This window comes from Salvia miltiorrhiza, chromosome 7 (assembly GCF_028751815.1).
Source record: "Salvia miltiorrhiza cultivar Shanhuang (shh) chromosome 7, IMPLAD_Smil_shh, whole genome shotgun sequence".
Lineage (NCBI taxonomy): Eukaryota > Viridiplantae > Streptophyta > Magnoliopsida > Lamiales > Lamiaceae > Salvia > Salvia miltiorrhiza.
In genome coordinates this window covers 8110336-8132441 of record NC_080393.1, presented here as the reverse complement: position 1 = coordinate 8132441, position 22106 = coordinate 8110336, and the positions used below count along the sequence as shown (strand labels likewise).

The 22106-nt window shown below is 36.0% G+C and overlaps 5 protein-coding genes across 7 annotated transcripts; 4 read left to right on the top strand and 1 right to left on the bottom strand.

Annotated features, from left to right (window-relative positions):
• The first annotated feature begins 208 nt into the window (after window positions 1-208).
• Window positions 209-3440, top strand: LOC130992278 (PTI1-like tyrosine-protein kinase At3g15890). The gene is made up of 4 exons (XM_057916843.1): window positions 209-779; window positions 1106-1253; window positions 2301-2563; window positions 2640-3440. Exons 1-4 carry the CDS (start codon window positions 736-738, stop codon window positions 3244-3246), a joined length of 1062 nt encoding a protein of 353 aa, XP_057772826.1. The 5' UTR covers window positions 209-735; the 3' UTR covers window positions 3247-3440.
• Window positions 3441-6567: 3127 nt separating this feature from the next.
• LOC130992277 (uncharacterized) lies at window positions 6568-8854 on the top strand. Its single transcript, XM_057916842.1, has 5 exons — window positions 6568-6860; window positions 6937-7033; window positions 7574-7673; window positions 8373-8461; window positions 8558-8854. The coding sequence occupies exons 1-5, from the start codon at window positions 6707-6709 to the stop codon at window positions 8667-8669; spliced, it is 552 nt and encodes a 183-aa protein (XP_057772825.1). The 5' UTR covers window positions 6568-6706; the 3' UTR covers window positions 8670-8854.
• A 1117-nt stretch (window positions 8855-9971) lies between these two features.
• Window positions 9972-11247, bottom strand: LOC130992276 (la-related protein 1A-like). The gene is made up of 4 exons (XM_057916841.1): window positions 10761-11247; window positions 10567-10660; window positions 10422-10493; window positions 9972-10326 (listed from the first exon to the last, which is right to left on the bottom strand). Exons 1-4 carry the CDS (start codon window positions 11222-11224, stop codon window positions 10195-10197), a joined length of 762 nt encoding a protein of 253 aa, XP_057772824.1. The 5' UTR covers window positions 11225-11247; the 3' UTR covers window positions 9972-10194.
• A 1786-nt stretch (window positions 11248-13033) lies between these two features.
• On the top strand, window positions 13034-16278 carry LOC130992273 (E3 ubiquitin-protein ligase KEG-like). 3 transcript variants are annotated; one of them, XM_057916838.1, is made up of 5 exons: window positions 13034-13135; window positions 13981-14352; window positions 14447-14538; window positions 14620-15093; window positions 15174-16278. In XM_057916838.1, the coding sequence occupies exons 2-5, from the start codon at window positions 13990-13992 to the stop codon at window positions 16135-16137; spliced, it is 1893 nt and encodes a 630-aa protein (XP_057772821.1). In that variant the 5' UTR covers window positions 13034-13135; window positions 13981-13989; the 3' UTR covers window positions 16138-16278. The 3 variants fall into 3 exon arrangements, with proteins under 3 accessions (XP_057772821.1, XP_057772820.1, XP_057772819.1); XM_057916837.1 differs by having other exon boundaries at window positions 13106-13198; XM_057916836.1 differs by having other exon boundaries at window positions 13106-13298.
• Window positions 16279-16401: 123 nt separating this feature from the next.
• LOC130992275 (uncharacterized) lies at window positions 16402-18024 on the top strand. The gene is made up of 4 exons (XM_057916839.1): window positions 16402-16783; window positions 16858-16991; window positions 17155-17668; window positions 17743-18024. The coding sequence occupies exons 1-4, from the start codon at window positions 16755-16757 to the stop codon at window positions 17915-17917; spliced, it is 852 nt and encodes a 283-aa protein (XP_057772822.1). The 5' UTR covers window positions 16402-16754; the 3' UTR covers window positions 17918-18024.
• The last annotated feature ends 4082 nt before the right edge of the window (window positions 18025-22106 follow it).

The following is a 22106-nucleotide window of genomic DNA, read 5'->3' as shown; positions in this document are numbered from 1 at the left end:
CTAAAAAAATGAGTCATTATCAATAGGACTGAGTAAGTATAAGACTATTCAATTTAAAAACTTTATTATCCACTTAAATAGTCTATGGAAAATTGGAAATAGAAAATGACTAATACATTTTAAAGTATTTCCTTATACGAGATATTTATAGGACTTCAATATATATAATGAGACATTAATATTTTCACCCTAATACTTTTGTAAAAATATCCATTTTCAAGTAAAAGAAATAAAAGATTATCCATTTTATTTTCTGGAAACCTTCATTATTTTCCGTTGAAGTAAGTATATTTAAATAAGTGGAGGAAAAAGTTGAGGAGCTCTGGGAATTTGAATTCTGGAAGAGGAAAGATCCAACAAACATTCAAACAAAGTTGAGAAACAAGAGAAAGACATCTTCTCTCTCCCACACAAACACGCAGGCACAAACCCAATCAGCTCCACGTTTCTCGTTTTCTCGATTTATAACAAACCTCCCTTTTTTTGTCAATTCACTTTCTTTCTCACTAGCTTTGCTCAATCAACTTATCGTTGTCGCAAACATTTCAAACACCAGCGAAGCATTCCCAAACACCTTTTTAAATCCTTACAGTTTCTAGCTTTGCTGAGGTGATGGGCTTTTACTTTTAGTGAGAGGAAGGGGTTTCATGGCGGCTCTATTCAGCAGAAACAAGTTCTTGTGAAAAATCTGCAGAAAAGGGGGGTTTTGCATATTGGATTGTTGTGTAAAGATTTATGGATTTCTTCTCAATTTTTTGCTGTGTTAAGGGTTCAGATCGGTAAGTACTTCAATTTAATTGGGTCGATGTTTTTTTTTTCTATTGCTTTTTGTTTATTTAAATTTTAAGTTTTTGTTCTGATTCAGTTCTATTGAGAATAAACCCTCAGTTCGATCCTTTACTGATTTATAATATTTCATTTTCTTCTGCTGCATATATTATAGAGAGTGTGGTAAGCTGCCTTTTTTTTCATCTGTAATTTTCAGTACTAATGTTTCTTTCTCCTCTACTCTTAATTTGTCAATTCAATATTGATGAGGAATTCGAAGGAGTTCTTCTCGATTCAAATGTAGTTGCATAAAGTGAACTTTTTTTTTTCTTAACAGTAAAAACCAAGGGAAAAAGGAGACAACATGGAGGATTTTTTCTCTGAAAGAATTGCAATTGGCTACAAACAATTTTAACTATGATAACAAGCTTGGAGAAGGTGGCTTTGGCAGTGTTTATTGGGGTCAGCTCTGGGATGGTTCTCAAGTAAGACAACGTCATCTTTCATCATATTCGTTTACTTTCATTTAGTTTTCATCGTCCTACAATATCGTATTCACTGTTATCGGGAAGAGTTATTTTATGGTTCTGTTTGATGATGATAATATAACAAAGTGACTCCTCTTATTAAGCTATGATAATGGTGTTCCAAGTCAGTACAATTATTGCTCATCAAAATATGTGATTTGCCAATAGTTGGACTGTTCATGGGATTTTCTATCCATGGAAAGATTTGAATTTAGATGCTAAATGATCATTGAAATGGTTGTTTCTTGCCCTGTGCATTCCAGCCTTTGAGCGTCTTTTCTACTGTTTTTCCATCTCAGATTGAGACGATCAATCCACCCTATTCTTGCTTTCATGTTTACTTGTTTTGGTTGTAGCTGTGCTATTCTCTTTAGTGATTCAGGTCATTCAACTTTCTTTCATGAGTGTTCATGTGATGTGGCAGTGCATCTTTGGTGTTCAATGCTTTTAGAAAGATTTATGAGGAACTAGTAATAACTTACAAAAGAACTAGCAAAATACTCATCAAGTGTGCTTATCGAGTCCAATGGTCACATCAATGATAATGGGAGACAGAAACTTTGTCCTGCCCCTGAAATCAGATGTTTGAAGATGTATTGAAATTGTTTTTGGGTTCAATATGTCCAATTTTACTTGGATAGTTTATTAAGCAAAATGTGTATACGGCTAATGTTTCCTTCAATGATACTATTCTAACCTTGATTTGATATATATATATATATAGAGAGAGACTAGAGAGAGAGAGAAAGGATTTTGTGAGAATGAGAATTGATATGAATAACCAATATATATACTTGAGTAATCCGCTTGTAATGCACGAACAACCATTCAAACCTGGGTTCGAATCCTAGAGGGAGCGAAAATTTCACCATGCATTACAAACGGCTTATTCAATATTTTCAAAGTTCCCTTTCTGCGAATGTGATCTTCATGCTGAGCTTGATGAAACGTCGCCCTTCTTATATATTTATCGATGTTTGATTTATCTCATTCATTCCTGCACAGATTGCTGTAAAAAGGTTAAAGTCATGGAGTAACAAGGCAGAGGTTGAGTTTTCTGTTGAAGTCGAGATACTTGCTCGTGTACGGCACAAAAATTTGCTCACATTACGTGGCTATTGTGCTGAAGGGCAAGAGCGTCTGATTGTCTACGACTACATGACCAATCTGAGCTTACTGTCACATCTTCATGGGCAACACTCTGCTGAATGTCATCTCGACTGGACAAGACGGATGAACATTGCTCTTGGTGCTGCTGAGGGCATCGTGTAAGTACTCAATACGACATGGTGCTTGCTCTATTATTATCTTACTCCTTCCATGCTAACTCTTGATCAATTCCAGCTATCTACACCATTATGCAACCCCACACATAATCCACCGAGACATCAAAGCCAGCAATGTGCTGCTAGATTCCGATTTCAAAGCTCAAGTTGCTGATTTTGGATTTGCAAAGTTCATTCCTGACGGTGCAACGCATGTGACCACGAGGGTCAAGGGTACTCTTGGCTACCTTGCCCCAGAGTATGCAATGTTAGGTAAGGCATCAGAGAGCTGTGATGTTTACAGTTTCGGCATTCTCTTGCTCGAGCTTGCTAGTGGCAAGAAGCCACTGGAGAAGCTCAGTTCAACGATGAAACGGCCGATCACAGACTGGGCTCTGCCTCTGGCTTGCGAACGAAAGTTCAGCGAACTTGCAGATGTAAGGCTTGATGGGAAGTACAATGAAGAGGAGCTGAAGAGAGTCGTCTTTGTCGGACTAATCTGTGCGCATAATCAGCCGGAGAAGAGACCGACGATGCTCGAGGTGGTGGAACTGCTAAAAGGAGACAAGGAGAAGTTTGCTGCATTAGAAAGTGATGAAATGTTCAAGAGCCCTCCTGTTGCAGAAGACAGTTGTGAATCTGTCACAGATGAAAAGGAGCAGAAACAAGAAATCGAAAATGTCTGAGTCTTGGAGATTGAGCAGTTATCTATGGCTTGTAAAAATGATTGTTTTTTCCCCTTTTTCCTTCTTTCTTGATTGTTGATTTTTGGCCATGAAACAGAAGCCTGTAAGTTGGAAAGAATCGAAACGATTATTGAGTTTGCTGTGCTTTCCTGGAGTGATTGTTGAATGATGAATGGAATGAGATTGAAATTTTAGTCTCGTATTATAATCTCTTCGATTTTCTTGTAATAGAGGTTTGTTTTATCTCATAAAAGAGGGTGTAATCGAGTCGAACCGAGTTCGAACTTTAACTTGTTCATTATTGAATTGAGCTTGAGTTTTTCTAATCCAGCAAATTGAACGAGCTTTCTAAATTTTGATATCTATATTTAATATCAAGTAAATACTTATTCCAAAAAGTCTGATATTTTACTTAAATTCGTCATTCTCTTATACTACCATATAGGGGTGGGACGGTACGGTATACCTTATTAAATTGACCATACCTTATACCTTACCTTTACCTCCGGTATGGAGAAAATTCATACCTTTACCTTACATTTACCTACGGTATACCTTAGTTCGGTATACCTTAAGTACGGTATGGAGAATATACAAAACCTTTACCGTATCTTTATTTCGGTATACCGTACTTTCACGGTATACCGCACGTTAACGGTATACCAAAATAATCGATATTACCGAAATCGAAAAAATTCGGTAAAAAATTGATAACTTATTTATTTAAAACATGTTTAGATAATAAATAATATTTAACAAATATAATAATAACATAATAATTAAAATATATCACAAATAAACAAAAAGTAATACATTTATTATTAATGATATCCATGTAAATTAACACCCATCAGGTGTAATTTTTATTATATTTTATATATAGAAAAAGAAAATCTTAAACTATAGAGAATATAATATATTTAGTTCATCAAAAAAAATAGAAGACATACTGAATGAAATCAAAGACACCAAGAAAGAACATATACTTAAAACTAAAATCACTATTAATCAATCATTTCGTGCCCAAGTATTCAATACTTTCATATAATTAGTCTCATATATATAACTTACATACTATATTATATTTTATTCACTTTTATATCATTTGATGATATTTATATTCGTATACTTGTATGCATTCATGTAATATATAGTAAATTATATAGATGTTATAAGTTACATATAATTTATATGTTGGACGTAATATTATTTATAATATAATACTAATATTATAACTATGCTATTATATATGTAACTATTATAAGTTAGATGTATAATCTATTGTAAAACAATAATTTTAGTTATATATTATAACTATACTATAATATCAAAATAAACAATTTTATTTTATTGTATGACTTATACTATATACTATATTTTATTTGTTTTTGTATCATTTGATGATATTTATACAATTGTATATATTCACATAATATAGATATATACATCATTTTATAAATATTTTTAAAAATATAAACATAAAAATATATATTATATATTTTAATACTATAGATTTTGATACGATATATACCGCGATTTTCGGTATACCAATATATACGGACAATTGCGGTATATTAGAATAAGGTATTGTACCTTATTACCGGTATATACCGAATATTAAGGTATACCAGAATAAGGTATGATACCGCATCATCGGTATATACAGTAATATTCGGTATACCAGTAATTCGGTATCATACCGTGTTCCGGTATATACCTTTAATACGGTATTTATTGATTTTTTCGGTATATACCGCGATATCGGTATACACCGGTATACCGCTGTATCTGGAAAATCCATACCTTTACCTTACCGTAAATCTTCGGTACGGTATCATACCTTACCAAATAAACTGGTATACCTTAAATTCGGTATTTTGCGATATTTTACGGTACGGTATGACCGGTATACCGAGTTTTCGGTATATTTTTCCAGCCCTACTATTATATACAGTTAATTCGAGGTATAATTATATCAAGTTATTATTATTTTTATTTCTTTTCAAGCTAGTTATATTACTTAACAAGTTTATTTACAAACTAAAGAATGACTCATTTAATTAATGCGCTTCATTCATTAAATAAAGTTTTATTGGGTTAGAATCCGAGCAACTCATGTGTACCTACTCGTATGCATGCTATTGCTTCGACATTTTTGTGTAATTCATTTGGTATAGATAATTGATTGTATTGGTCAAATAAAATGTTAATGCAACATATTACGTGTAGCTAAATAAATAATTTAAAAAAATTTGTGACGATGGATTTGAAATCTGATTTTGGTGTTGAGTGATGGCATTTGGTACTGTATCAATGGTGCTAATAAAGATTCCTAGAGACATAATCAATCCGAAAATTCTAAACAACATTTCTGACTTTCTGTTGTCTTTAAGTGAAGAGGGAATATATTAGACTATTAGTGTGCAACAAACTTCCAAACTTTTTTTATTATTATTTCTCTTTTAGTGGAGAAGGTGTTCTATTTTCATTTTAAAAATTTCCATGATTCGTAATCCCATATTATTTAAACATTAAATTCATTTGTAAAAGATTTCAACAATTATTTGGTTACAACAAAATGTGTTTTAACTAGTGTCATTTGGTGACATCTAAAAAAAACTAGTGTAATATGATAAGCTAACATGATACGGTTCGATTTATTGATTTCAAATATATGTTTTAAAATACATTTTTGAAGAATTAGATTTGATGCCTTCTATTTAATAGTATAATTTTTTTTACTACTATAATTTATGCTTATGATTTAAGAATTTGGTTTAAAATTAAGAGTTGCAACTAAAGTGTGCATGGCTTAGCAGTAGAGTGGTTAATATGCTTAAACACAAAAATTTTGGGTTCGAGTCCACTGCAACTAAAATTAAAAAAACCTCTAAAAAAAGAATTTGAAACATAAATAGAATTTTGATTGTATATAATCTTTTAGTTCGAATTTACAAAAATTATAAAAAAATAACCTAAATTTTGACTTGCTATTCAATTTATATCCCCAATCAAATTTCTCGCCAACAGAAAATCACGTGAGTCGAAAAAAGAAAAAAAAAATTACATCAGACTTTTTTTTTAATCTCTACGCTAACTTCCCAGTGCCACCATTTCATACGAGATTTTAATATTTAATTGGTTAGAATTTTAATGTAGGTTATAAACTGAATAACAGGTCAAAGTTCTAACTATTTAATCTTATAAATTTAAATCATAAAATAAATACATGGTCAAAGTATCGATTATTTTAAAATAATAGTAACTCAAATATTACTATAAATGAAAAACTATTCGCCCAACATTCCCTCCACTCCAAAGCACAAGCATATAAACATAACGGTCACCTTTTCTAAAGAAAGAACACACGCCATTTGCATTTCACCAGAAAACAAGTGAAACACCTCTCCTTCTTCTCGATGAATAAAACAGTGCAATATTTCTGCTGAAATCGAATGTAATGGTGATGGTTTTGCCTAGACCCAACAGTAGAAATCGACCCACCAAAAAATTAATCCCATTTTCTCTTTACAACCGGACTCTCACCTATCGAAAGCTTCCGGAGCAGCAGTTTCTCAACCTCTCTGTTCTTAAATTGGACGGCTCTTCCTTCAGTAAATATCAAAATGATCCTTTTCTTCATTCTCTTTTTTTAGGGTTTATTTTAGCCACAAAAAAATGATTTTGCAGGTCTTCATGTGGCGAGAAATGCTACAGTGGCCGGGCTTAAATTTGCCGTGGAGGAGGAGTTCAATATGTTTCCCCAAGACGAAAGAACAAGATTATGGTAGATTACAAACTTTGTTTCTTTTTCTTTGAGATTTTGTGTGTGTGTGTGTGTGTGTTGTGCGTTTTGTAAAATCTTGATAAATCTATATCTATTATGTGTGTTGGATGATAAAGATGTAATTATTTGAGTTGGCCCCTTCTATTTTTTGTCTATAACTCTCAATTATTATTATTGCTTTTTTTTTAAAAAAAATGAGTGTTGGATGAAATTGAAGATTCTGCCTCCTCCAAATTTGTGAAAGTGTCCTCCTCTATAAGCACTTTCTTTTTCACAATCAAAATTTTAGTACTCCTAGTCTCTTATCTGAAACGGGTGAAAGGACTTTCAGCTATTTGAATTGCAGAAAATGGTGGTGAAACATAGAAAGTTTAGCCTTCTTTTGAGTCTCTTCTGATAGACCAATAGTATCAGCAGAATTCTCTTTTAAACTGTTGCAAGATTCATGATTATTTTTGGAGATATAAAGATTAATTGATAGATTTCACTCTTTGCAAGATTCATAAATTTTGACTGTTGCAAGATTCATGACTGTTTCAGGGCCCTTATATGGAGCCACTTCTGTTTGTGTTATGAAGGCCAAAAGCTAATCCACGATGTAGCTTGCATCAAAAAATACGGGATCAGAGATGGCGATCAGGTACAATCACCAGTCTCTAGAGTAATGTTATTACAGAAGTCATTTTGTGTTGTTTAGCACTGCAGATAATTACATCAGAAGAGAGCATTTCATTGTAGATGTTTCCTTGTAGAAGATATGATGGGAGAAATTATGTGTGTTTTAGAGAAAGATCTTAGAATTTTGTATTGAAATGCAAGGTGACAAGAAAAGGATTTCACCATAACATAAACATTTGAACTGTTTTTGACACAAATGAAAGAGTAAATTTAAGAAGGACATCATTCCTTATCTTTTCTAGTTAATTAGTATGAACTTGCTTGAATAGATCCTCTACTAGGACATTTCTGTTGCAAGGTAGATATTAAGTATTAAAAGTAAAAAGAGAATTTGCTTGGACTTCATTGAACGATAGATTTGGGGGCAAATAGAACTTCCCTTTCTTGATTTTGTTCCATAGGTCATTGTAATTGTGATTGTGGATACTTCACATCAATTTTTGTTCAAATATGTTTTAATGTCATCGTTTTAACTTTCTCTTCTATCCACATCTGAAAACTGCTTTGGAATCTCACTTGAACATTATTTTGCTTGATATGTATACTAGAAGGCTAACTGATGTCTTGCATTAGTACCTCATAACTTAGGATAATATTAGGATATGTAATAAATGGAGCTATGAGAGAGCACTTCGATTCACCATTTGACGTGATCTTGCAGCTTCGCTTCATCCAGCATTTGAGAATAGACCTTGTGCCAACACCAAAGCAGGCCAAGGATCCAAGAGTCAAGTCCAAACACGGTTCAACGTAAGTTGGTGATTAAATTGAAGAAATGTTCTTACAACTTCAAGCCCTTATTGTAATGCATGGTGAGAATAATAAACACATGTTTTCTCCTTTCAGATGTAAACATGATAGTGAAGATGAATGTGCAGAGCTAAGGTACTTGCTTCCACAATCCAAATCCCGATTAAAGGCTTCTTTCAAGGGGTTGCTCTCATGTTCTAAGTTTTGATACTTGGAAACGAAAATTCAAGAATGATGATTTCATTCTGATTTAGGAGCTAGGTAGGAGTAGGATCAGTTGAAGTAGTGAATGATGTTTTGTTATTGAATCTACCATCAAAAAACGAGATGATGCTTTGAGATAATCTAATTTCACTTTTTTTACCCTGCAAAAATCATAAGAGTTAACACTAAGTTGGACTTGCTCAATAGTCTATACCATGTTTTGAGTAAACATTATAAAAATAATTTATAGGAAATATATTATAGGTGACAATACGAATGTTACATTGAAAATAATTTTAATCAAACAATATCACTTGTTCAAATATATCTCAATAAATAACTATATACAACAAAATAATTATTAATAAAAGAATATTTATTAAATATATCCATTTGGTAAGGATTCATTCATGCGTGAATTTTGAATGTTCCACTTACCGTGAGAAAAACAATTTCGAATTTTGAAGAAACAAAATTTAAAACACAAATTGAAAAGTATTTCAACAAATCTATATCTATACCTATTATAAAAGAGTCTTGTTTTACAAAATTTGATTTCCTATTATGTCCCTATTTTTTAATTTATTTTAAGGGAAATAATATAATATTATTTTATTATTATTATTGTTATTATTATTATTATTATTATTATTATTATTATTATTATTATTATTATTATTATTATTTTATTATTATTATTATTATTATTATTATTATTATTATTATTATTATTATTATTATTATTATTATTATTATTGAAGAATCCCACACTAATCACAATTCTTTGTTCTTAAGTGATGCTAATAAAAAAATATTCTCATACATATTGTGTACTCATTGAACTCTAAATATGATTAGAATCACTTTTTTTTGCCAAAATCTCATCTTTAATCTAATCCTACTTGTTTCTCTCATTGATTTTCATAGATTAGTCTAAATAACTCAAACATTAGTTATTGGATCTGGGCAACTCTCTTTCTCTTCACATGCAAACTCACGCGAACACAATTCTAGGGAAGTAAAAGCCTTTAGGGTGTGTTCACTTTGATGGATGAGAAAAAGAGGGATAACAAAAATTTATGCTTTTAAATGATTCCTTTCTTATCCTTTGGTGTGATAATATTATCCCTCCTTGAAGTGAAAATAAGGAAGGAAAAATGGTGAACTTCTCCTTTGTGTAAAATGTGGGAAATAAAAGAAGACATTTAAAGGCATAATTTTTTATTATCCCTCTATTTAAAGCGATAAAAAGCAAACACAACCTTAAGGTATATCAATTAATTTCATTCCTATTATGGACTGAATTAAGATTTTATAAAAAAAAAAAATCCTAAAACCCTTGAAAGCACAAGATTGCAGACTAAGGGCCCGAGCCTCATTAAAACCTTTACGGTGAAAACCCACGCCAATAAAGGAAAAAGAGTACTCGTCTAAAAATACATACAAAACCAGCATTGTTTTTGTGTTACTTGTTTGCCTTAGCTTTTGCTTTGTCTTTGCTTGACAACTGGGTGGGAGTTGGAACAACATTAATTCCTTTGTCTTTGCTTGACATTCCTTAACTGGTGGGAATTCGATCGAACAACCTTTATTCCATAAGGCGCTACTTTACGATAAGCTATCCATTTCTTCCAAGTAGTACGTCGCCTTAGTTTGTCTCCCTACAAAATATATGTATATATATTTCAATGACATGCAACTCGATCACAATTAAATTTCATAGCATTAGCAAAGAATGAAAAAAAAAAGGTCAAACCTCGACTTCAATTGTATCTGAATGTTTCAAGCTGTCCAGAATCAACTTAATATCATCTGTCATCTCTTTTATCTGTCAAGTCAAAGTTTGCATAAATATAAATATACAAAAACAGAAAAGCATGAGCAATATGCATGAGTCTTACTCGATTAAAACCGGCAATAACCTCAATCGAAACCCATCCGTTGTCGATGTCCATTTGGTCTTTCAGATGAAGATCTTTGGCAAGATTGTTATCACTGCAACACCAAAAATTATTTTTAATTAGTATCTTAGTTAAAAGAAAAAAGAAATATATATACATATATATATATAAAGTACAAATGAATTAAATCGAACCAAAAATAATATTCAATTTGTTTGAGAATCTTGTGGCTCAAATCTTCTTCTTTGTTGGGAGGGAAGGAATTGGAAGGTGGATGCAAGGGTAAAGGCGGTGCTGATGGTGTTGGTGTTGGGAAGGAAGGTGGATGCATTAATGGTGGAGTATTATAAGCTAAAGGAAAAGGCGGTGCTGGTGTTGGTGTTGGGAAGGAAGGTGGATGCAATGTTTGAGCATTGTTCCAAAAAGGCAAAGAAGGCGGTGTTGGTGGTGGTGGTGGAGAAACAAATGAAGATAATGAAGGCAGTGTTTGAGTATAAACGTAAGTATGGTTGTCCCAAGAGGGTATAGGTAGTTGTGGACGAACAAACGACCAAGATACAGGCGGCGGCGTGTACGCGTATGGATGGTTATAAGGGAAGAAAACTGGTTGTGGCGGTGGTGGTGGTGGTGGCGCCACCTGACGTCGATCATTAGGCATTGATCTTGCAGCTGACGATTTCATGGCCGACTCAGCAAATTAACTAATGAATCAGAGAGTTTGTGTGTAGGAAGAGAAGAGGACCCAAATACCAAATATATATGTGGCGTGGTTTCGATTCCTTATAGTTATAGGAGATGGATTTCTAATTAGTATCAATCTGGATTTTGATTCCTTAATTATAGTTCTACGAGTAGTACTATGATACTAGGAAACCAAATTGATGAGTATGATATATGAGAGATAAAATAACGCGCGTAGGATCCTAATTGATGAGTATGATAACAAATATAGCATCCAACAGAAACATTATATATCTCCCATATCTCCACTGCTTGATATATGAAGGAAGCATTATATATGGCATGATATTAATTGTTTTACTCTCACAGTAAAAGAAAGGAAGCTATAAGAATATATATATATATATATATATGATGAACTAAAGTTGATCAACCATGGCTGGAATCATCAGATGCAGTGCCAACCAGCTTCCTACCTCAGAAGTCGCCGGGCAGCAGCTTGTCGCCGTCTCTGTATAAGCACCACCACACTCCAACGGCAGGTATTTGCAGCAACCTTGTGCTACAGGAAAATAAGATAATACTTCAAGATAAACAAGTCCCATGCATTTTCATAGCTTTGTACATCAAGAATTTCTTGCATAGATAGTAACATGACCGCTTACCGCATCATCCAGATTAATGATTGGGGCATCATTTAGATTGACTAAAGAAGGGGTGTTAGACAACGTGGAGACTGTGACTGTAACTGCACGTGGTACAAAACTAGTATTTAAGAAAAGACGCTAGATCATAATTTGTCACCCCTACCAAATTCCCCTGTTCCAGCACACCCCTCTTTCACAATAGTTCGAAATTGTTTAAATTTCCTGATCAATTTTTAGTTTCATCTTCAAATGAATGTTTAAGTTTCCGTTTTAAATATGTTTAAGTTTCTGTTTTAATTACCCTTAAATAGTTACTTCATCCGTCCCACGAATCTTAAGTCACTTTTCTTTTTTGACCGTTCCACGAATCTTGAGTCATTTTCTTATATGGCAAAAAATTCCCCTTTTATTCATCTTTTCATTTTTTCACCTACCACACTTAATACACTAAATACTAGTATTTTCTTGATTCTCGTATCGAATAGAATTGACTCAAGATTCGCGAGACGGAGGGAGTTTAAAAGTTGAATTTATTACAATTTGAAAAGATGAGATATTGCTGAAACACTTAAAAGTATGGTGGTAAAGACTCTCTTTCTGATGAGTTATGAGAAGTTTTTGAACATGCTCGCAACCATTTGGTTTTGGATTTCTGTCACGTTCGTAGATCTGCAAACACGGCGGCACATGAGCTAGCCCAATTTGCTTTGTTTTCTCATGATGTAATGATTTGGAAGTCGGATTTTCCGTCTTGGCTTCTAGATATTGGACATTCGGACTTGGAGTAATATTGAAGCTCGTCTTTCGTTTAAAAAAAAAATAAAATAATTTACAACAAAGTTAAAATGTTAAAAGTTAATTAGCAATTAAGGGGATATCAATTAACTCTCGAAAATACTCCCTCCGTCTCGCGAAGCGACCCACTTTTCTTTTTGGGTTGTCCCACGAAGTTTGACCTGTTTCTAAAAATAGCAAAAAAATTATCCTTTATTCACCTTTTCACTTTTTCACCTACCACATTTAACACACAAAATACCAATTTTTTAATTCTCGTGCCGAAAAGAAATGGGTCACGCTTCATGGGACGGGAGTATAATTGAGAGAAATTGAACAACTTACCATTATTTTTATTCCTAATAACAAAAGTGAGAATATTGTAGTAGTATTTTTTTTTTCTTAGAAGTTGAGGGTTCTCATATAGAAGAAAAAATGGTCCACAGTTGTCGGTGTTCACTTGACGGGTACGCCTCACTGACTGCGACTGCTTCTTCTTCTTCTTCTTCCTCTTCCCCACTTCTCTCTCTGTATGTGTGCCTCGTAGTTTTTTTTTTTTTTTCTTTTAAAATAAAAAAATCCGAGCTTTCTGCTTTGCTCTGTAGCAATTGATCTCTTCAGCGGTGTACGGTATGACGTTTTATTGATGGATTCGTTTGAATATTGTTGAATTTATGTCTTTCCCCCCTCACCTTTTGCAGTTGGAAATTTCTTGCTGTTACTTTTGCTGATTAATTGTTAGCCTGAACCCATCAATTCAGTTAAAATCAGCTATTGAAATATGGTAAAATGTTATGCTGGGAAAAAACTGAAAATTGTGTAATTCATATGATGCAGTTGGTTGGAATTTATGACCCAAACTTATTTTTCCCTTTTTTATGTTCTTTGATCTTTTAATGATGAGAAAGAAAGTTTAATTATTTCAAATTCAGCTATTGAAGTATGATGATGAGATTTTGTGTTTAAAAGAAAAATCAGAAAACTGCGTGATAAGTATACTGGAACTGGTTACTATCTATAGTCTAAGCTTGTCCTTCTCTTCATTCTGTAATCCCGTTTCTTCTTACAGTGTAGTGAAAAGAAGAATATAATTTCTACCAAAATTAGGAAGAGTGTTCTGAAATTGGTGTGACGGTTTCTAGTATTTGAGACTTCAAAAAATGTTAGATCAGGAAGCTGCAATGGAAGTCATGCCGAATAAGCAAAAAATTTTACTTGGTTTTTCTCATTGGCGCCATTAATCATGCATGATCCCGATATAAATTGCATAGTATATATAAGTTTGCCACTATACATGATTCTTTGGTTGCAGTGAGGGGGAATGGCTGAACAAATTTCACCGGTAGTCCATTTTGATTTTGAACTTTATGATGGAGATCCTGATCAGTTAAGAACTGTTGACGCTACTCCTGCGCTGCCCAACTCATATATTGATCCTGCATCATTGAAACTCAAATACAGGATTGGCCACGGACTGTTTGGTGATGTTTGGGTAGCCACACATCATCAATCAGGAACAGACTATGATCAGTATCATGAAGTTGTGGTTAAGATGTTGCATTCAATAAAGGAGGGTCACGAAAAAGAGTTTCTTCATAGGTTTGAAGAACTATGGAGAAACTCAAAGTCCAAAAAATTGCAAGGTGTCTGTTGGTTGCATGGGATCTCAATTATATCCGGGAAGGTTAATCTTCTTTGTGAATTGTCAATTTGTTCGCCAACAAGAGATCTTATTTGTCGATTTTGACTGTAAAACCTAATTTTTTCTCTTTTGACAGATCTGCATAGCATTAAAATCTTATGAGGGGTCAATAGGTGACAGGATGGCGCAGATGAATGGAGGAAAGCTTTCATTAGCCGATGTTCTGAGGTAACTAACACTGTACATATTCTCTCTTTTCGATAGAAGGCTCGAAATCTTCAGGACTGTACTTATAATAAATGGTCTCAGGTATGGTATTGAATTGGCCAAAGACATTCAACAACTTCACCAAATAGGTCTCCTAGTTCTGAACCTTAAGCCAAATAATTTCCTTCTCGACGAGCGTGACCATGTTGTCCTTGGAGACTTTGGGATCCCTTACTTGCTTCTCGGGATTCCTTGGCGTGATCCTCAAGTAGCTGTGCGACTGGGAACCCTCAATTACATGGCACCTGAACAATGGCGACCTGGAGTGAGAGGTCCGATATCCTATGAGACCGATTCTTGGGGATTTGGCTGCAGCATTATTGAAATGCTGACTGGCTCTCCGCCCTGGTTGGGGAGATCCCCAGAGGAAATGCACCAAGCAATTGTAATACGGCAAGAGAAGCCCCGGGTTCCATGTGGTCTTCCTCCTGTGGTTGAAGATGTCCTAAAGGGCTGTTTTGAGATTGACTTTCGCAACCGACCGCTAATGACAGACATTCTACAAGCATTTGAAAGGTTCCTCTCTCTCAACCATCCTCCATCTATCGTGTTTCTGTTTCTTTAGATACCCTCAAACTGTAAATTTGTACTTGCAGCTCGCGGAAGGCTGTTTACAGTGACGGGTCATGGAGTAACCAAGGGAGCAATCTGAATGTGAATAAGCCGCACTGCAGTGGCTACAGCACGTGGTTCCTCTCAAAAGATCGCCTTCAGATTGGGGATACAGTTCGTTCAAGAAAGGATCTAAGCACATGCAAGCCCATCAGTTTGGTTGTAAAGGAAGGAGTTGTGGTGGGACTGGAGAAGGATGGCGAAAGGGATGCATTCGCCCTGGTGCAAATCCCTAACATGCACAATCAACTTAGGCTGAACGCCATAACCATAGAGAGGGTCACCTTTGGTTTTGCATCAGGGGATTGGGTGCAACTGATAAAAGGAAACGAGCAGCACGCATCTCTTGGAATTTTGCACCACATTCACCGTGATGGAACTGCTGTTGCCGGCTTCTTGGGGCTGGAAACTCTATGGAGGGGGCACCACTCCGAGCTCAGAGTGGCGGAGCCATTCTCGGTGGGGCAGTTTGTGAGGTTGAAGGCTAGTATCGCCACTCCCCAATTCGAGTGGCCTCATAAAAGGGGAGGGTCCTGGGCGAGTGGAAGAGTCGCACACGTTCTTCCAAACGGGTGCCTGGAGGTGAAATTCCCCGGAAGGCTTGTCCTTGGAGACGAACTCAGTTGTTTCATGGCTAGCCCCGAGGAAGTGGAGCGCGTCTCCTTCGACATGTGTCCTGGTATTGCGGACAAGTATGAACTGGCTGAGGACTTTCACTGGGCAGTGCGGCCTCTGGCAATAGCATTCGGTGTATTGACGGCCACAAAGTTGGGCAGCTTTGTCGGAAGAAACGTCGTTGGAGGGCTGCTGTACAAGCGTACAAGGATTCGGAAGCAGCAGATCGACGCCGCCAGCAATCAAAGTAATGGCAACCCAGCATGGCTCCCGCCAAAAGTTGCTCACATCATCTTTAAAGAAGGCACCACCACCATTCCCAATTCTCGCTGATTCTGCCACTCTTTTGTAAATATATTGTATATTCTACATGCTTTCAAGTGAAATGGTATGTGTTTCTCTATGTATATACACACACAATCTTTCACGCATTTGCACAAATTGCAAAACTTTTAGTACTCCTATTTGTTATTATATGAGGTGTAGGGAAGAAGTATGCCTAACTTGTTCTCGAATAGAGAAGAAACTAATTTTCGTTTATTTTGTGGTGATCAATTTAAATTTGAAAAAAATATAAGAAAGTAACACTAAAATGGAATTTATCTTGAGATAGTTTAATTAAGTAGTGAGCGTCACTGATTCTAGTAATATAAGAAATTAAGAATGCTATATCATTTAAGATAAAAAGACTAAAAGAAAGTAAGAATGTAACAGGATAGAAAAAAATAGTTATAAAATTTGATATTTTGAGTGTAAACAAAATAAAATATACTAGTATAAATTTTAGAAGTGTTTAGCATATAGCAAAGAATTGAGGAGGGGAAAAATACAAGGCCAGTTTTTGGGAGAGAGCTGGCATCATAAAAGGGCCTCGACATTTCAAGATTGATCAGTTTGTTGAGAAAAAATTGGTTTCGTTTCTTTAGAATTTTTGTGTTTGGGTGAAGAAGATGAGGAGAACTGCGTCTCAACCCCTGCTGTAAGATTCCCTGCAATTTAACTCTAGTGTGGTGTTGGAGAGAGGAATGAATTGGTATTGTTTTTTATGCGCAGGAGGCATTTTCTTGAAGATGAGGAATTTGAAGATGAAGTTTTGAGGGCCGAACCCAAACCTTTCAGAGATGTTGATCCTCTAACCAGACAACTCTCCTGCATCTCCATCCCTAAAAGAGATTCCAAGAAAACTTGTACGTCTCTCTCTTCTTTAATCTGCAGTTTGATGTATCTTTTATCGATCGGTTCTTGAAAATGCAGAAACAGTATCTCCCATCTTCCTCTCTTGTTGTTGAAATCTGATCATTGCTAAAACATTGAAATGTCTGGAATTCGATCATTTTGTTTTTCTGTTAGGTGAAGAGTTATCCTGCGGAGCGTGGAGGCAAGAGCAGAGGAGTGGAGCCGCAAAGCTCAAGAAACAGCTCAAGGCAAGATGGGCCATTCAGAAGCTAATCGACGAGCAACTGGGGCGATTGAAGGCCCATTACGGGCGGGCCATGGGCCCAACCAAGATGTCCGACGTGGCCGACCTGCTCATGCCGAAATGGGCCCCACCCCACGAAGTCGCCGCCGTGTTCTGGCTGGGCGACTGGCGGCCCTCCACCGTCCTGGAGCTCCTCCGCTCCATCGCCCGCTCCTTGGACGTGTGGGACCCCGTCGCGGTGGAACGGGCCCTCTCCCAACTCATCAACGACATGCGCAGCGAAGAGGCCGTCATCGACGAGGAAATCACCGAGCTCCACTCCAACTGCGTCCTTCACCTCCCTTTCGGCCCGGCCCACAACCACACCAATTGGCCCGCCCTAGCCCACGTTCGCTCCGAGCTCAGGAAGGTCCACCGGGTCATCGTCAAGGCCCAAAATCTGAGGTCCCACCCGACCCGACCCCACCCACTATTCTTAATCTATTAATTAATTAATTTCATCTGGTGCGTCGTTGCAGGATTAAGGCATTGGAGTTCGTGGTGAAGAAGGTGCTGAGCCAAAGTGATGCAGCAGAGTTCCTAGTTGCATTTATGGGAATTCAAGATGTGATTAATGAGATTACCACCAAATTTAAGACGCGCAATGCACTGCCGCCTGCACCGTTCAAGAATTCCGACTCTGCTTGGAACTGACCTCACCTATATTTCTTTTTCTCCAAATTCTATCTTTTCATTGCATATATGCATAAACTCAACACTTGTATAGCCTTTGTTTTTTAGTAATTGATGCTGTTTAGTGATGGTGTGTTGGCTTGAATTTTTTTTCATTTCGTCACAACATTGTGAAAATCTATAAGATAATTAATACTCCATTCTATTCAAAAAATAATCATAAAAGTAACAGTAACAAATTTTAAAAAATAGTTGAGTGTATTGTGAATAAAGAAAGGATCTCGCCTTAATAATAATAATTAATTATATTATGAGTTAAGGAGTGGACTCACCATGTGGTAGAATATAGGTAAATAAGTTAATATTCCATTGAGGATAAAATGTTATGGGGTAATATCTATAAATGAAAAATAGATTATTTTTGTGGATGCACTAAAATGATAAAAATGAATTATATACTTTTTAAGGACGAAAAGAAATATTTTAGTATGCATGTGTTAGGAATTCGATCCACGAATTGCAACAGTATGAAACTCAACAAAACAACTCTCAACTATCAGAAAGTCATCAAATAATATTTTTAAAAATGAAACAGAGATTTTTTTTTTTGATCAGAAAAAGAGAAGTATTATTAGAACCATGGTACCAGAGGTACCAACGGGAAGTAAGCCTGGCAAAAACAACACAAAAAGATGAGCAGAAAGAAAAGAAAGAGAGAAGCGGTTGAAACAACCAAAATCAAGATCAGTCAGAGACATTCAAGTTCCTCATCCACAGATGAAGATTAGAAGACGACATCTCCATCTTGTAAACCTTCGTCCAGCTCCACAGTCTAGTCTTAATCTCGTTCACCAGCTTGTCTTTATTCCACAAACCTTGGTTAAAAAAATAATTAATCGTTTCTAGCTTTCCAAATGCACCAAGTAGCACATATCCACAGACTTGAGAGAAGAGGGACAGCCTTCTTGTTCCCAAGATTCAAAAAAGAAATGAAATGTTCTCGAGCATCTTTCTTTTAGACCGATCGAACCCCGATCCACTGGAGGATGGTTGACCAAATATCCGAAGTGTTTGAGCATGAGAAGAAAGTGTGGTTTAGATCCTCAGGATGAGACTTACAGAAAATGCAAAAAGAGCCCGAAGGTGCAATTTGAATCTGTCTTCTAAGGAGGTTATCGCACGTCGCTATTCTCTCTTTGACAATTCTCCATGCTGTTGTCTTCATCTTGAAGGGTGCAGGGGCCTTCCAGATCTTCGAGAATGCCAGATTTGTCGGTTGGTTTCTGCTCAAAGCTCTAGCTCCACGAATAATTTTGTAAGCCGACTTAACTGAAAAAATTCCGTTGGGGTCCAACTTCCATCTCCAACCGTCTTGCTTTCCTGCACATAAAGAGAAATTATTGATGGAGGAGAGGAGTTCAGAGAACAGAGCAACCTCGCGCTCCCTCAGAACTCGTCTCCAAAAAGGTCTTCACTCCCACACTCCATCAGCCCAACTGCCCATGTCGAAAAGAGTTTCCCCCTGATTGCTACTCAATCGAAAAAGTCTTGGATAACTGTCTCTTAGCCTTTTCCCTCCTGCCCACCTGTGATGCCAGAAAAGAATGGATTTCCCATCGCCAATTACCATCTCCAAATTTTCATTTAGCCATCTTCCTTTCTCCCCCCAACTGAGTTTCAAAATCTTTTTCCACCAGCCGGCTTTCGCCTTCTTATTTCTTGCAAAACAAAGCCCTCCTCATTCCACTCCAATTCTCCCTTACAAGCTTTCACCACACGAACCCAAAGGGAATGCTCCTCCGACAAAAATATCCACAACCACTTAGTCATAAGGGCCAGATTGAAGCTTTCCACTTAGACAAAAATGAAACAGAGATGACACGGTATTTTATGTGGCTCGATCACGAAGATTTATGTCGAGAGAATCTGATATATTTAACTAGTTTCAAGAGCTACACAAGTGAATAGATCAAGAATGAAAAAACGCAATGTACACCTCTAGCTTCTTCGCCTTTAACTATTAGGCAAGTCTCAAGCATGTGTTGTTAATCACCTTTTCTTAACTGTTTAACAAGATATTTATGTGGCTAATTACAACATCATCAACCGCCTATAATCAATGGCCATGATTTGATCGTAGCTTGATGAGCTAAGAGAATATTACAACTAGATATATCCTTAGTGATATGCCCCTTACTCAATTTCTGCATGGATCAGTTCATACTAATCGAAGCCGGAATCAATAGCTCTCTTACTATAAAGCCATTCAATTTAAGAAAATTGTTGTGGAATTGATCGGGAAGACACTCAACGCAGCAAGAACATAAAGAAAAGAACACGAAAGGAATTTACGTGGTTCGGATTTTTCAATCCTACATCCACGGAGAAGAAACGATCCACTCTATTTCACTATGAACACTCAAGAACTTTACAATTACAAATTGAGAACTCTCAACCCTAGAAGAAGTGTATAGCCTACAAATCTATCAAGATTGCTATGTATCCTCACTTGCAACTAGTTTACAGTAATGGAAATTCTTAAGTAACAACTCAATAACTAACCTAGGTATTTATAGAAAAAGAAATAACCGCTGAGACGGTTGAGCAGCGCGCTGGCTTCTAAGTCAGAGGAAAGTCAAAGCCAGCGAAATCAAATGACAGCGAAGTCAGTATGCCAGCGAAGTCAGTATGCCAGCGGAGTCAGTATGCCAGCGGAGTCAATATGCCAGCGGAGTCAACGCCAGAGGAATCAAGTCCGGAGGAATCAAGTCCAGAGGAATCAATGTGCCAGAGAGGAATCCATTTCTCTGGTGACAGCCGCGAATTCGGCCAGAGCGTTATAACTAACTTTATCAACCTAAAACTGAACTCCCGCATATTTACTACCTGATTCCTCAGCTATAGACTAATTGTATGCGGATACTATTGTCATATCCCAGTTTTTAATCACTGATTAAAAACTTAATAATTAGGGTTCGGCATCCATTAATAATAAAACTGATTTGATTTATCTGATGTGATTTAATTGTTATATATGTGTTTTGATGTGCTTAATTCTTATTGTTATTTAAATCCATTTGAGATTTAAAGGATCTTTATAAATATGGTGCACAAGTTTAATTAGTGGTTTGAGCGGCTTGTAAAGTGAATTAAATCTACGTATTTAATTTATACACGAATAATGAGCAGAAGCCAGTATTTGATTGCAAACACGCGATTAAATAGTAGATGCACTGAGTAACCAAGACATAAAGATTTATTATTATTTACAATTAGAACTTCCACCACCACTATCAATCAATGCAGTAATTGATTTTTTTCTAAGTACAGGAAGAAATCTTTGCATATAAGCTCACCACTGGCAGCAAGAGTGACGCAGTACATTTGGGTAAAAAAAAAAACTCTCGAATTTGCTGGCTTTAAGAGGAAGATTATGATTAAGACAGTGTCTTCCACTATCTAATTATATTATCAACTCCTTTTCTTTAACTTTGCTAAAGTCATGCTTTCCACCTCTTCAACCACCACCCTTTGCTCCCCACCATCTTCGATTCTTTAAGGCTATTATCAGCCCTTTCATTCATTCCTTAGTTCTTCAACAACCAAAGGAATGAGAGACTTCAATTACTGCTGCCAAACTTCGAACAGGTAAGCTTTGGCTTAAGTTTTCCACCAATTCTCGACCAACAACTAGTACAAAGAAAAGAAAATGTGGAACCCTACCACTACACTTCTTTCTTCTGCTCCACCTAACTTTATACCTTTCTGACTAAGCATTGCCCCTACTTTAGTTAATAAATTCCAAAGTATTCTGCCATCCTTTAACTTTATACCTTTCTGACTAAGCACTGCCCCTACTTTAGTTAATAAATTCCAAAGTATTCTGCCATCCTTCATCTTCAAAGTCTTAGCTTTCTCATTAAGCTAATCCCTACTTTCTCTCCCTAACATCACTTTCCCTATCCCCATTCACAGTTGTTCCAAAAACAAGGAAAGAGATTCCAAGTCCAGTTCCAAAATTTCAAATCAAGAAGGTAGGTAATTAAATGTCTTACTCTTCATTAATCTTCCAGTTCCAATTCCAAAAAATTCATTCTTACTTTTTGATCAACAAATTGCAGAATCGAACTATTGCCAACACCACCCCTCATATCGAGGTTACTCCAATTTCTCCCCACTTCATCTTGTTAATTTCGATTCAAGCATCAAA